The sequence below is a fragment of the Prionailurus bengalensis genome, chromosome A1, assembly GCF_016509475.1.
Source record: "Prionailurus bengalensis isolate Pbe53 chromosome A1, Fcat_Pben_1.1_paternal_pri, whole genome shotgun sequence".
Taxonomy (NCBI): Eukaryota; Metazoa; Chordata; class Mammalia; order Carnivora; family Felidae; genus Prionailurus; species Prionailurus bengalensis.
Window position 1 is genome coordinate 208847269 of NC_057343.1, and position 14911 is coordinate 208862179.

Sequence of the window (14911 nt, forward strand, 5' to 3'; positions counted from 1 at the left end):
AGATACTGTGAGCCCCTGGTGAAAGTCCATTGTCACTTTGTTTTGTTTTGTTGTAGATCCAAGAAACAGTTTTCTCTCTACACAGATGGGCTTGAAGGTGGGCATTGCATATGTTATGTATTTTCACACAAGGCAAATTTACACCCTATCTTATAAAAGGCTACAGAAATTGTAGCCCACTTAGCTGAAACACAATCATTCATAATCTATTGGTTTTCTTTGCTCAGAGAAAAGAAAAATTTCATATCAAGCATTTGTAGGAAGTTATATGATGAGGCATTCCAGAGAGCTGGCTGGGACTCCCTAAATACATCATGCTTTACCACCGTAAGGCCTGATGGAAGGGAACGTCAGAGGGCTGACTGTTCGAGACCAAGAAAGAGGGTGGGGCCCCAGCTATGGGAGAAGGTTGGCTGCAGAGGTGGAAAATGAGGTTGGTCCCCATAGAATAAGTCCACCAGCATTTTTTAATTAAATTCCCTACTACCATGAGCAATAACCTATAACTAACTTAGGCTTCATAAAGCCTATTACTCTCCAACAGCTTTCATTTGCATAATACTTTGAACTTTTCAGCACCTTTTTCTACGTTTTTTCTCTATAGCTTTCCATAATAATCCTGTGAGGCTGTCAGGGGAGTTATTATATTCATTTTACAGATAAAAACTGAGTGAAGCGGGGCGCCTGGGTGGCGCAGTCGGTTAAGCGGCCAACTTCAGCCAGGTCACGATCTCGCGGTCCGTGAGTTCGAGCCCCGCGTCGGGCTCTGGGCTGATGGCTCGGAGCCTGGAGCCTGTTTCCGATTCTGTGTCTCCCTCTCTCTCTGCCCCTCCCCCGTTCATGTTCTGTCTCTCTCTGTCCCAAAAATAAATAAACGTTGAAAAAAAATTAAAAAAAAAAAAAACTGAGTGAAGCAAATAAAACCAGTTTAGTCTCTTTAGATTCTAGCAGAACTCTTTAGTCTCTAGTAGAACTGAAACCCACATTTCTCTGACTTTTATAAAACTAGATTTGTTTCACCATTACCCTGGCCTTCTGTCCACATGCTCATCATGCCACCCCCATCACCATCACTGCAAAGCCCATGAATCAACACTTTATCTTCAAAGTAAAACTAACCTTAGAAAATGAAACTCCTTAGGTGGCTATTTATTACCCACATTTTTGAATTAAGAATATTGAAGAATAGTATAACTCAGTAATTAATATTTAAGAAGAGTTTCCAAAATGACATGCTTTATTAGATTTGAGATATTCTTCAATCCCATTAATGTTGCAGATTTATTTACGATGCATCTCCATTATTCTTCTAAGGGCCTAATGGGATATATTGAATAGAGGTAATAGGAGTAAACACCCTAGTCAGAGCAACATGCTTGTAAACTGCTTCTACACAGTCCAAACTGGAAACTCTCACTGAGCCTTATCAGCAGTCATACACAGCCAGATTCTTTTACACATGAAAGTCACAAGTCATTACCTACAGTCCTTAACTTATATGTGTTTTTCATTTGAAGGACTCCCACTTAAATTCTTAATGCCAAGAGAATTCCCTTGTATCACAAATGTTTCCGCCTCTTGCCTTGTAGGCATCTGAGATTCTCCAGAAGTGTTTAGGGAAATCCCCAGCTCATCTTGCATTCATTGAAAAAATATAAATCCAAACCATCTGTAAATGATGTACAGCATGCAATGAATTACTTTTTTTTTTAATGTGCTCTAAGCATAACACCACTTCCGTGGAAGGATCTTTGTTTTCTGTTTACCTGGTAAATTGGAACTGTCTATGGTTCTAGATGCTGGCGTGAAAACAGGCACCTCTAGGTGCTGACAAAATATACATGCTTTTTTTAATTTCCCAGGCGATGACATTCCATCCATGAGAAGTTTTCATGTTTCTTGGCTGAAAAAAAAGTTGGCTCATTCTAGACTAGACTGGCTGTCTCTGTAGTAGTGGAACCAAGTCAAAAGTTTTGAAACATTTCTTCCTTAGTTGTGCTTTAGACTGTGGATCAGCTTCATTGTAACTTTCCAGATGGATGCAGCCAACTAGTCAATTTGCTGTTCTGTAAAACAAAACCTACAAAGTGGGGTATGCATACCATGGGGTGCAAAAAAGACTTTCTAAGGGGCAGGTAAGTTTTCACATAGTAGTTTCCTCAACTATTAGTGGCTTAACTACTCTATTGGACTGACAGGAAATCTTCGATTCCATACATATATATTGTTCATAAACTTGATAAGCTTAACAACTCCGTGGCATTCAGGTTATCAAACCCATTCTCCCCTTTCATCTCCCTTTTTAAAATCACTGAGCTTTCACTTTCCAAAAGGAGAATACACCCCTTAGCCATCTAAATTTTACCATGTGGAAGAACCAAGAAACGTCTCCAAATACTGCTGCTCAGTTGGGCTCCAACGCCTTGTAAGTCAACTGGTCTCTCACCCTTTTTATCAACAACACTGAAAGATATTCTAATCAATTGTCAGACAATGGGCTATGAAAATAATTTTTAATGAAAAACTAGTCTGTGACCTTTTTTTGGCATACATCTCAGAAGATCAAAGAATCAAGTGACATTGCCATGGCAAAATTCCTTCTATTCTTATCTACTTATGTACATGAGTAAAGTTTCTCAGCATTTACACCTATAAAAATAGAAAGTAGGAATACAGTTGATCATGAATCTTGTCTTTTTCTAGCAATAAGTAATATTCACCCACAAGGGCAGGAACTCATCAATTAATTTAAAAAGAAGTCCCATTCATTTCACTGAGACACCATTACTTCGCAATTACTTATGTTTATTTATTACTTTAAAATTTTTAATACTTATATATACTGATGATAATAATAATAACTCAATCCAGAGGAACTTTTAATTACTTAGACCCTATGGTCAAAAGGTATCTTGAAATTTTAGAAATTTCACTTAATATCTTTTTAGTACAGAAAAGTATAAAAAAGTAATCAATTAAAATTTCCAAGATATCTGCACTGCAAAGGAAACAATCAACAAAACTAAAAGGCAACCGATGGAATGGGAAAAGGTATTTGCAAATGACATATCAGACAAAGGGCTAGTATCCAAAATCTATAAAGAACTCACCAAACTCCACACCCAAAAAACAAATAATCCAGTGAAGAAATGGGCAGAACACATGAATGGACACTTTTCTAAAGAAGACATCCAGATGGCCAACAGGCACATGAAAAGATGCTCAACCTCACTCCTCATCACGGAAATACAAATGAAAACAACACTGAGATACCACCTCATGCCAGTCAGAGTGGCTAAAATGAACAAATCAGGAGACTACAGATGCTGGCGAGGATGCGGAGAAATGGGAACCCTCTTGTGCTGTTGGTGGGAATGCAAACTGGTGCAGCCGCTCTGGAAAACAGTGTGGAGGTTCCTCAAAAAATTAAAAATAGATCTACCCTATGACCCACCAATAGCACTGCTAGGAATTTACCCAAGGGATACAGGAGTGCTGATGCATAGAGGCACTTGTACCCCAATATTTATAACAGCACTTTCAACAATAGCCAAATTATGGAAAGAGCCTAAATGTTCATCAACTGACGAAGGATAAAGAAGATATGGTTTATATATACAATGGAATACTACTTGGCAATGAGAAAGAATGAAATCTGGCTATTTGTAGCAACGTGGACAGAACTGGAGAGTGTTGTGCTAAGTGAAATAAGTCATACAGAGAAAGGCAGATACCATATGTTTTCACTCATATGTGGATCCTGAGAAACTTAACAGAAGACCATGGGGGAGGGGAAGGGAAAAAAAAAGTTACAGAGAGGGAAGGAGGCAAACCATAAGAGACTCTTAAATACTGAGAACAAACTGAGGGTTGACGGGTGGGGGGAGGGGAAAGTGGGTGATGGGCATTGAGGAGGGCACCTGTTGGGATGAGCACCAGGTGTTGTATGGAAACTAATTTGACAATAAATTATATAAATAAAAAAAAATTCCAAGCTAAAATAACATCACGTTAGATGAAAATTCTGTGGAATTGGAATAGAAATATGGATCCAAGAATAAAAAGGGGTAAGTGCATATGAACAATCTCTGTATCTTTCACTCATTTTGTAGTGAACCTAAAACTTCTCTGAAAAATAGTCTTAAAAAAAAAGGAATCAAAAAGAATACCATAAACTGTCTAGTTGCTAAAGATATATAAACATTGCAGTGATTTGATACCCACCCAATACTATGGCATTTCATTGGATTTATTTTAAAAAGAGGCAAAACAATCGTATTTTAAGGTGTAAATAAATATTTGTAGACTGCTGAGAAATTATACCCTTTGCAACTACTCAAACTTAAGATGAAAAACTTTTTAAGTTTTTTTTAATGTTTTACTTATTTTTGAGAGAGAGAGAGACAGAGAGAAAGACAGAGCGTGAGCAGGGGAGGGCAGAGAGACAAGGAGACAGAATATGAAGCAGGCTCCAGGCTCTGAGCTTTCAGCACAGAGCCTGATGTGGGGCTCGAACTCACCACCCATGAGATCATGACCTGAGCCGAAGTCAGATGTTCAACCAACTGAGCCACCTAGGCACCCCAAGATGAAAAATTTTATATATCAAGCTAAAATTGTGCAGGCAGGCTGAGTTGGACATCATCTTTTATAGAGTAGACAAGCAGAAAATCTGGACACTTCTACGTGAAATCATGCCATACACATTTCCACCTCCATGCTTTTATGCACACCATTCCTCCTGCCGTTGCGTCCCCATCCTTCAAAACCCAAGTCAAATCCTACTTCTTCTAAAACTCTATTTATGACCCTGAAATGGGGTTTCTTCCTGTCGGGAACCTGTGTAGCACTTATCTGTGCTGTTCATTTGGCACATGTGTATTCGTCTTTGGATTCTTTTGTTTTAAAGTTTATTTACTTATTTTGAGAAATCACACACAAGCGGGGTAGGGGCAGAGAGCAAGAGAGAGCGAATCCCAAAAGTTTGGGTCGTGGTCTAGAGAAATGGAAGAATTTCTGCTTTTGTGTCAAACTCAGTTACAACTTTGCAGATCAAACCTCCGTCTTGGCCTCCTTGGTCTAGAACCCCATATTCCAGAGGCAGTCTAGATAGCAATGACTGTTCCTCCAATAAACAGAAGTGTTCTTCTCAGAGAATGCTTCTTGTTCATACGTTGCTTTGAGCCCTACAACTCAAACTTAACTTCTTTTAAGTTAAATAAGGTTTCTATTTCTGAATTGAACCTTTCCAAATAAAAATATTTTGCTGGGAGGAAAAAGTAGAACTTTTGAGAATGCCTTGTCAGGATGCTGAAATTTTTGTGTTTCCCTTTGGAAAATATAATAGAGATGATATAAGCCTGGAGGGAATGAGGTTCTTGACAAGCAGTGAGGCAGATGGAGGAAAAAGCTTAAGTTTAAAGAGCATGGGGAGAGAAAGAGCCCCAATGTTGATTCGTAGATTAAAAATTACATGCATATGTTATACTGCCCCCCTGAGATGCTCTGTTCTCAAATAATTTAAATAGGTGGTATTACAGAGTTGGCTCTTAGTTCACTAAGGGAAGTTAGCTGAGAGTTACAACACTGGGGTTAAGATTCTAGGAGCCAGATGGTCCCTTGCTCCCTACTTACTGCATATCTTTCATTGTAGTCTCCACAGTGCCGAGGTTGCCTGGAAGTTTATAAGGTCTTCCTAAGGTGTGCTTCCTGCCAGAGATGTAAAGCAGAAGTGAGCAGGCTCTTGCTTCTGTTCCTGATTATATCACGCATATGTTGGGGGCAGTGGGGGGGCTGAGCCAAAGCTGTCTCTTTCCCCAGCTACAGAGGACTGCCTTGCATTAGCTCCTGGTATCGCCATACCTAATGCTACTCTGTTCATTCTCAGCATCAACATCTTAGGGATGGATCCCCTAAGCACACCTTTTGACAATGAGTTCTACAATGGATTCTGTGACCGGGTTCGGGACGGAAATACCTTGGTCTACTACCGCAGGCCCTGGAACGTGGCTTCTCTGGCCTATGAAGTAAGTCTCAGAAGCGACCACATTGCCCAACTTTTAGCTGAAAAGCCACTTCAATAAGTTTAAAACTAAATAATTTGAAAAGTCCAATGGAATAAGAATTTGATGTGAATATAAGACTGACTTAAAGAAAAAGGGGTGTGGCTTCAATCTCTTTTGAAAACACACGGTGGTCTACAGCCAATCCTCAGTAATGTGCACATAGCAATAGAGTTTTGGCAAATACCTAGACCCCATAAAGAGAATCATCTAAGATCCTGATAAAACTAAAAATTAAATTAATGCTGATTTAAGTCCTGGGTACACTGCTTGCATGCTCTTCAAGACCATTTTTTTGCTAGCCTACCAGTGAAAACCCATCTTTATATTCCCCTTGGTAAAGCCTGCTTGACTAATGTGAATGGCTCTTTTCACTAACCTCACACCTCTCTAGCTCCTGTAAAGCTATTTCTTAAAATGACTTTTACTCTACACAATGCCACCCCAAACGTAATCATCTTCCTAAGAGTCACCTAAATTCTCTAGAACCATCACAAACTGGACCTGTCCATTTAAAAGATTAGTATTTATCTGGGGCACCTGGGTGGCTCAGTCGGTTGAGCATCCAATTTCGGCTCAGGTCATGATCTCGCAGTCTGTGAGTTCGAGCCCCGCGTCGGGCTCTGTGCTGACAGCTCAGAGCCTGGAGCCTGCTTCTGGAATCTGTGTCTCCCTCCCTCTCTGCCCCTCCCCCGCCCATGCTCGCTCTCTCTCTCTCGCTCTCTCTCTCTGTCAAAAATAAACATTTAAAAAAAATTTTAAATAAATAAAACATTAGTATTTATCACCTTTAGAGAGACTTGGTCTAAGCAAGATATAATAAAGAACAATAATTGGCTTATTCTGAACCAGAAGCGACAACAATTTGTTTTCTTAAATGGTCTCATGGGTGACCCATAAAGTTTGCTTTATTCAGTTTTCACAGAGTCCTTTATTACTATTGTTACTCACAATGGTTTCAAAAACACATACACTTTTAAATGAATACAGTTGATATTTCTATTATTTTTAACAATGTTGTAAAACAATACCTACCCATTGTAACCTGAAGTGATCATGCTTTCCCATAAGTACTAAAGAGTTTAAAGTCTGAACTATTTGGAGGGCATTTTTTTTCCATATGCAACCACATCACCCTATATTTTTGTACCTGTAAGTCCAGAATGGAAATGATTTTCCCCCAAATTTCAGGGAACATGTTGGATTATTGATCTTTCCCCGTCGATGCCAGATTTACCCTCTTTAAGCACACATTTTTTTGAGGGGAAGACGATCTTTCTAAGGAGTATTACAAATGTTCCACTTTCTTAAAAAAAAGAACATACCAAAGATAAGGTGACCTTTGTCATTGCTGATGGAAGAAGGGCTTGTTGTCTTACTTAATTTTGTTTCTCATCTGCGTCACAGTTTTCCTGTCGTCACTGTGACCAGCCTCTTGGCTCCTCTATAGGTAGGAATGGCTGCAAGTGACACAAGATGGTGAGGGCTGGGGCATTGCGAGGGACTGACCCTGAAGCTACATTCGGAGAGCAAATACAGTGTTTTCTCTTATTTGCAACCCTGGAAACAGAGGGACTTCTGCATTCAGAGTAGTTTGGATTTTACAGAGGAGATGTGTTGCTTACCCTGTATATTACTTACACCCCCAGGGGAGCTGGGAGTAACGTCCCATAACCAAACACATTGGATGTGGACCTGGATTTTTAGTTGGTGTCAACTGATAGGATAAGTTGGCTGGGAGTTTGCTAACGTCCCCAAATCACCTTCTTGGTGCCACAACTGCTGGTGCTCCCCCCACCCTAATCTGTTGTAGGCTTGGGAAATAGCCAAATTTGTTTCTGCCATACAGAAAAGAACCTAAGTGGAAATCTCTATTTTGGCTTCTTAGAATTTCTTTTTGCACTTTCTAATATTCAATGTAATATTTTACCTCTTTTTTCATGCATATTATTACAGTAATTGAAGGCAAAGAATGCATTTTTATTTTATTTTGTTTTGTTTCGTTTTATTTTATTTAAATTCAAGTTAGTTAACATATAGTATAATAATGGTTTCAGAGAATAATTTAGTGATTCACCACTTGTATATAACACCCAGTGCTCATCCCAACAAGTGCCTTCCTTAATGCCCATCACCCAATTAGCCATCCCCCCACTCAACGTCCATCTAGCAGCCCTTAGTTTGTTCTCAGTATTGAAGAGTCTCTTGTGGTTTGCCTCCCTCTCTGTTTTTATTTTATTTTTGCCTCTCTTCCCCTATGTTTATCTGTTTTGTGTCTTAAATTCCACATATGAGTGAAATCATATATTTGTCTTTCTCTGAATGGCTTATTTCACTTAGCATAATACATTCTAATTCCATCACATTGTTGCAAATGGCAAGATTCATTCTTTTTGATTGCCAAGTAATATTCCATTGTGTATATATGTGTGTGTGTGTATATGTGTGTGTGTGTGTGGTGTATATATATATATATATATATATATATCCCATATGAAGGCAAAGAATTCATTTTATACTTCTTTATATCCTATTATACTAATACCCAACTCAATATATGTATATGGAATATGCTCAACAAGTTTTTATTGGATGAATTCATTTGTTTAAATCCTATTTTATTACTCATTGACAATAATTTACTGCTTTTATTTTTTTTGAAAGAACTTTACTGGCCTATCATGATATGAAGAATATTTCTTAATAAAGTCATTTTTCCCTGATACCTTCACACTCTCTCAGTGCCTCTTATCTCAAATGTGGCTCTGGTTCTAGAACACACTGCATAGGTTGGAATCCCAATTCTGCCCCTAAGCAGTGGTGAGATCTCAGGCATATCATTTATCCTCATCATGCCTCAGTTTACTCATCTTTAGAATAGAAATAATGATACCTACCTTGTAAAGATAAATGAATCTAAAACACTCAGGAAATTAGTGGCACATAGCAAACACCCAATAAATATTTGTATTATTCTTTCTTAAGAATATAATTAGTAAAAGGCTTAGCTACAATTAAGTGTGTAATTAATAGTCACATTACACGTCAAGGTTTGTTGGCTACTTTGTAAGTCAGAAGTAATGGCTAAGAACCACTGAAGCCCGCAATTATGGGGAAAAAGCAGTGATGGTTACATGCACAAATCAGTTCCTTTTCACTTGTTTTCCTCTGGTCCTCTCCACTTTTGTTGTTGAAAGTCATGATTTGTAAATCAGGTTTCAGGTTTTCATTACAATTTTCTTTAAACTGGATCACCGTAAGTATGTAAGATTTATGAGATCAACAAAGAATTGTAAAATGCGCTTGGATTATAATCATCTTTTCCTGCCCAAATCCTGCCAAAACCCTGGGTGACTTATATCCTGTGGCTGCCAATAACTTCTTGTTGCCTCTTAACATCCTGTATCTATTCTACAACAGCTACTCACATCTGGAGCCCCATCCTTAACCTGTGTTCACCAAAACAGTGCTGTCTCTGAAAAATCTGAACATCAGGAAATCGAGCATTTAACTCTTTGCCTCACTGCAACTGACCAGTCTCTCTGCTCTCACACTTGTTTAGACCACAGACCTACTCTTGGGCCCCATGGAGACCCAGTTCTTTGGCATCTATTTTCCTCCCAGTTGATCTTACATAACAAATAAACTCACCATGGATGTAAGGTATGGAGACAGACAGTCAAAGGTGACCCCCCCCCCCCCCCCACTGGATGATGATAGGCCACCAAAAAAGCTGTGGGAAGTCAGGGAAGAGGGAGTCCACCAAAAAAAGAGTCAAAGTCAATTCCAAGAACAAGATAATGATTTGAGTGTTGATAATTTTGAGTGTGAGGTTCTGTGTGACGTCTAGGTGAAGTTGTCCTGCAAAGAGTAGATTATACAAATGTGAGCGGAGACAGAACAATCTGAATTGGAGGCAGAAATTTAGGAATCATCAGCATGCAGATGATCATTAAAAGCTTGAGAGTGCTTGAGATCCTCCAGGAAGCATACAGTGAGAGAACAAAGAACATAGGAATGAGGTCCTAGAGCACAGCTAACATTTAAGACACAGGCAGGGAAAATGATCTCTCGAAGATACTGGCTAAATTTCAAATTACCCCCAAATTTAGTAGCTAAACAATTAGGCTGAGGGCGGCTCCTGAGATTGCAGTCAGTCTCTTCTTTCTAGGTCCTTCTCTCAATTAGTGAGAGATGGCATTAGTAATAATAATAGATAATAGATGGTTTTATTATCTGCACAAAGTCTCAGTGGCCTCTTTAACAGTTTTATCTCTTTACCTTCTATTTCCAGTCACTCTCCCACCTCTCCCTTTCGATTTGAACTCTGAAATATTTATCGGTTGTATTCTATCTCCTCCACTCCCAGTGCCAGAAGTAATGTTTCTTTCTTTTCAAGAAGTATCAGTTGGATAAACCTTTATATAGGAGAGCTTTAACTGACCTTTATAATGTGCATGGCCTTCTGGAACACCCTTTGCCCCTCTTTGTAATTTCAGCTTCTCCACATCGGTTTATTTTGGTTTTCATAAAGAAACTTGCGGGGCACCTGGGTGGCTCAGTCAGTTAAGTGTCCAACTCTTGATTTCAGCTCGGGTCATGAACTCCTAGTTTGTGAGAACAAGCCCCGCCCTGGGCTCTGTGCTGACAGCACAGAGTCTGCTTGGGATTCTCTCTGCTGCCTCTCCCCCACTTGCATGCATGCTCTCTCCCTCAGAAGAAATAAATAAACACTAAATAAGAAGGAAAGAACCTTGCTTCTATCCTTGCATCATCCTGCTTTCTATAATCTTGCCTCTTGGCCTCTCTTTAAAGATTTTTGCTCTTTCTTCATGATGAGTCCCAATATTGGTCCATCTCTGAATGCCTGGCATTGAGCTCAGACTTCTTTTTGGATGAATGGATATTTTCTTTGCCTTTTTCAACCCAGCTTTTGTCTCTGTGCTTTCTAGAGTGACCTCACCTTCACCGTTTCAGACTGACTACTATCATCCTGGCATAGTGAGACAGGATTGCTCAACAGCACCCTAACACCCTGGCTAATATTCTCTTACACCTACAAGCAATCCTCCACACTGCTAAGCTGATCTCTGCCAGTGCCAGTTTCTTTCTAGTCATGTCAGGAATAAGGGCGGGTGCCTACAGATTACACCACTCCTATCTTGCAGCCAATTAGAACACAGTAGCTAAGAAGAGCTCAGTCTTCCAGGAGAGTTAGGGAGTAGTTTTCCTGGTGCCATTTTGCTCGGCTTTGCCACTTCCCAGCATTGAAGACTGAGTAGAATTGTCTTCAGTTGCTACTGTTAGAATAGATTGTCAAGTTTTAACAGGATAAAGATCAACAACAAGGAAGTCATGGCCTACTATCAGGAAGGTCAGAGGCCTATCCTGGCAGTACTCCAGATGGAGCTGGATAAAACCAGACAGGCCTAAAATGGCAGGTGCCATGACAGGAAACCCCTGACCAAATTAGGGAGAAAAAGCACAAGGCCCTGCTTCTGGCCATATTCTGCCCCTTAGTTAATAACCATCAATAAAAGATAGAAACCCAACTCCCAGGGTGCATCTCTCTCTCTCTCTCTCTCTCTCCCCTAATCACCTATATAAAGAATGTATCTTTTACTTTAATAAACTTCCATTTATGTCGCTCATCCACTGTGTTGAGTGTCTGTCCTCAAATTCTTTCTCAGGTCAAGACCAACAAGTCACCTTCCCTGACTCCCTCCAGGTGGGCTGGGTCAAGGCCCTAGGGCCCGGGGTCTCCCCAGCTCACCCAACAATACTTCCACTAGCCTTAGATCTCAAGGCAACAAAAATCCTATTCATGTTTCAAAGGCTAAGTTCAAGGCAACTTTTTCCGTGAATCTTTCTTTATTTTACTAGTCAGAATTTGTCAAGCCCTCTTTGGCAGTGTAGCATAAGAATTAACAGCTGGGCCCTGGAATCAGACTTTCGGGGTTTCAATGCTGGATGGACCACTTCCTAGCTGTGTGACCTTGGACAAATTTCTTTCTTTTTTTTAATGTTTTTATTTATTTTTGAGACAGAGAGAGACAGAGGATGAGCAGGGGAGCGGCAGAGAGAGAGGGAGACACAGAATCTGAAGCAGGCTCCAGGCTCTGAGCTGTCAGCACAGAGCCTGACACGGGGCTCAAATTCACAGACTGTGAGATCATGACCTGAGCTAAAGTCAGATGCTTAACCGACTGAGCCACCCAGGCGCCCCTGGACAAATTTAACCTGCGTTTTCTTATTGGTAAAATGGGGAAGATTACAGAAATCATCTTAAAGATAAGAAATTAAATGTCTAATCCTACATAAACCACTTTTAACAGCCTCTGGCACAGAGTAAGCACTCAATAAATATTCACTATTATGGTTAGCAACATTGGACCTGCATATTAAATTTAATACATTTTTGTTAGTATCTACTACGTGACGGACACTTTACCAAGTCACGAGGCGATAGTGGTGTGTGGATAAGATAGACATGTTTCCAGACTTTTTGGAACTTACCATCTGAGAGTCTATTAAATAAGCAATCATAAAAGAAAAGGTCTTTCATTGTGTTTTACTTTAAAAGACATGACAGCTTATAGAAAATGGATTTGCTAGTCTGTGAGATTAGGAAAGACCCCTCCCCACTGAAGAAGTGATGTTTAAGCTAAGATTTGAAATAGGAGTGGGAATTAACCAGGTCAAGCTGTATAGCGTGTGTGTGTGAGAGAATGTGTATGTGTTTGGTTTATGGGAGGATGGGGGGAGGGGGAAAAGATGTCAGAGAACATTCCAGAAGGTAAAAGCAGCATAAATGGGCCCTTTGGTAGCAGGAACCATAGGCTGTGGAAATAGAAAAGTGTCTAAAAGCTGGAGTACACTCAGGGAGAGATTAACTTGGAATAAGTCTAGTTTAGATTACCTCCTAAAGGCAGTGGGAAGACTGAAAATTTTTAAGCCGGGAAGTGACATGGTTAAGTTACTTTCCCCCTTTATGTTGAGCACTTTCCCCAGGATGCCTTGATTTAATGAAAACTGTACACATTTTAGTCATTTCCATTAGATGGTAACTTTAGTTTCCCCGTCTGAGTCCATTCACGTCGGTATGACAAAATACCACCAACAGAGTAGCTTAGAAAAAGCAGAAATTTATTTCTCACAGTTCTGGAGATGAGAATATCAGAAGTTCTGGAAGTCCAAGATCAGAGTGCTCATCTGGTTGAGTTAAGGTCCTCTATTAGGCTACAAACTTTTCACATCCTCACATCCTGGAAGGGGCTGGGGAGCTCTTTGGGGTCACGGGTATGAGAGCAGTAATCTCATTTGTGAAAGCCCCTCCCAAAGGCCACACCTCCTACCATCACATCGGGCACTGGGATTTTAACATATGCTATGAAACTTAAAGTTTCAGACGATAGCATTCCCTGTGCGGAACAGTCCCCCAGTATATGCTAGGGAATCTGGTCCCAGCCACTGACTGAAGACATGGGCGTCTCTTTCTCACACTGGAGCGACAGCCTATCACAGAGGACCTCTGGAAAGAGAGGTTAATCACTGAGACTAGCAACCCTCCCACTCATATCTGACAATTGCCAAGTTGGCTAAGAATTTTTTAATTGAAAGTTTTAATTTTTAACTAGGTTGTTCAGGGTATTTTTTTTCCATGCAAAAAAAAATGAATATGGTATAAAAAAAATGTGAAAAAGTCTGAACATCACAAAAGATTGTTCAAGGAAATATAAGCCTGCTGCCACTCAAGATTTCCAGATTTCCATTCCACAGTTTCCCTTCTCAAAGGCAAACACTCTGTGCTTTGTCTATTTTTCCAGTAATTTCCTATGCACGTAAAAGCCTTTTTTTGCTTGCTTGTTTTCCCTTATTTATTTATTTACTTACTTACTTACTTACTTTTTAACAGACAGTAGAAGTGTAAAGGTTAAGAGACAATGCAGAACTTAACCTTCCTGCTTAAATTAATCAACATGCAGAAACTATTCAAAACCGAGCTGGCCCAGAAGCCTTCGTGGTCAGGATTAGCTTTATCATTTCTTTCTTCCTTTCTTTTTTTTTACACAAATGAAAGTATACTGCACATCTGTTACACAAATTGTTCTGTAATTATTAACATATTTAACATCTGAAAGTTTCGCTGCGTTCTCAGCCCTTCCTATGCGGTGTCTCATTGGATTATCTCATAACACCCTTTGGGCTCCCTCTGGTGAGTCTCTCTATTTCGCGGAAGGAATCTGACACACAAGAGAAGTTACTGTGTCCTGTTCTCAAGAGTCATGGAGTCCCTACTGGAGTCCAGCCATGTCGCTTCAGTGCTTCACTCTTAACTCCTTTGCTCAAATACCTTTCAAATCATTGCTTGATTTTTATTTTATTCCATGCTTATTTAGGGTGGTTTTCTGTATGTTGTTTTTAACATCTCGTGATTCTCTTTTAGACCAAAGCCGATAAAAACTTCAGAACTGAATATTATGAAGAACAGATGCAAGCATTCAAACAAATTGTCCAAGAGAGGACATCGAATTTTAACGCAGACATAAATTTAAAATTCACACCTACGGAAGCAATTGAACAGTCCAAAAGTAAACTTCAAGAAACTTCTGACAATAAAGCACCCCTAGGTCTTACAAATGCCGAGGCTAAATTTCGATTTGGGTATTCCAAAAATGAAACTTACCAACTGTTTTTGACACATTCTTCAAAGAAGGTAAGTTCAAACACTTAAACAGAGAATATGATGGGATATTTTTCAAAATAACCAAACCCCTTCTTCATGTTTTTTAATTTTTTTTAATGTTTATTTATTCTTGAGAGTGAGAGAGACAGAGCATGAGTGGAGG

The 14911-nt window shown here is 39.6% G+C and overlaps 1 protein-coding gene across 1 annotated transcript in view; it reads left to right on the top strand.

Moving 5' to 3' along the window:
- The window catches only part of C9 (complement C9), a 56141-nt gene that overhangs the window by 20091 nt on the left and 21139 nt on the right, over positions 1-14911 (top strand). Inside the window, exons 5-6 of the mRNA XM_043599517.1 lie at positions 5888-6026; positions 14509-14778. Coding sequence (XP_043455452.1) covers positions 5888-6026; positions 14509-14778 — 409 coding nt within the window. The remainder of the gene's footprint in view (positions 1-5887; positions 6027-14508; positions 14779-14911) is intronic.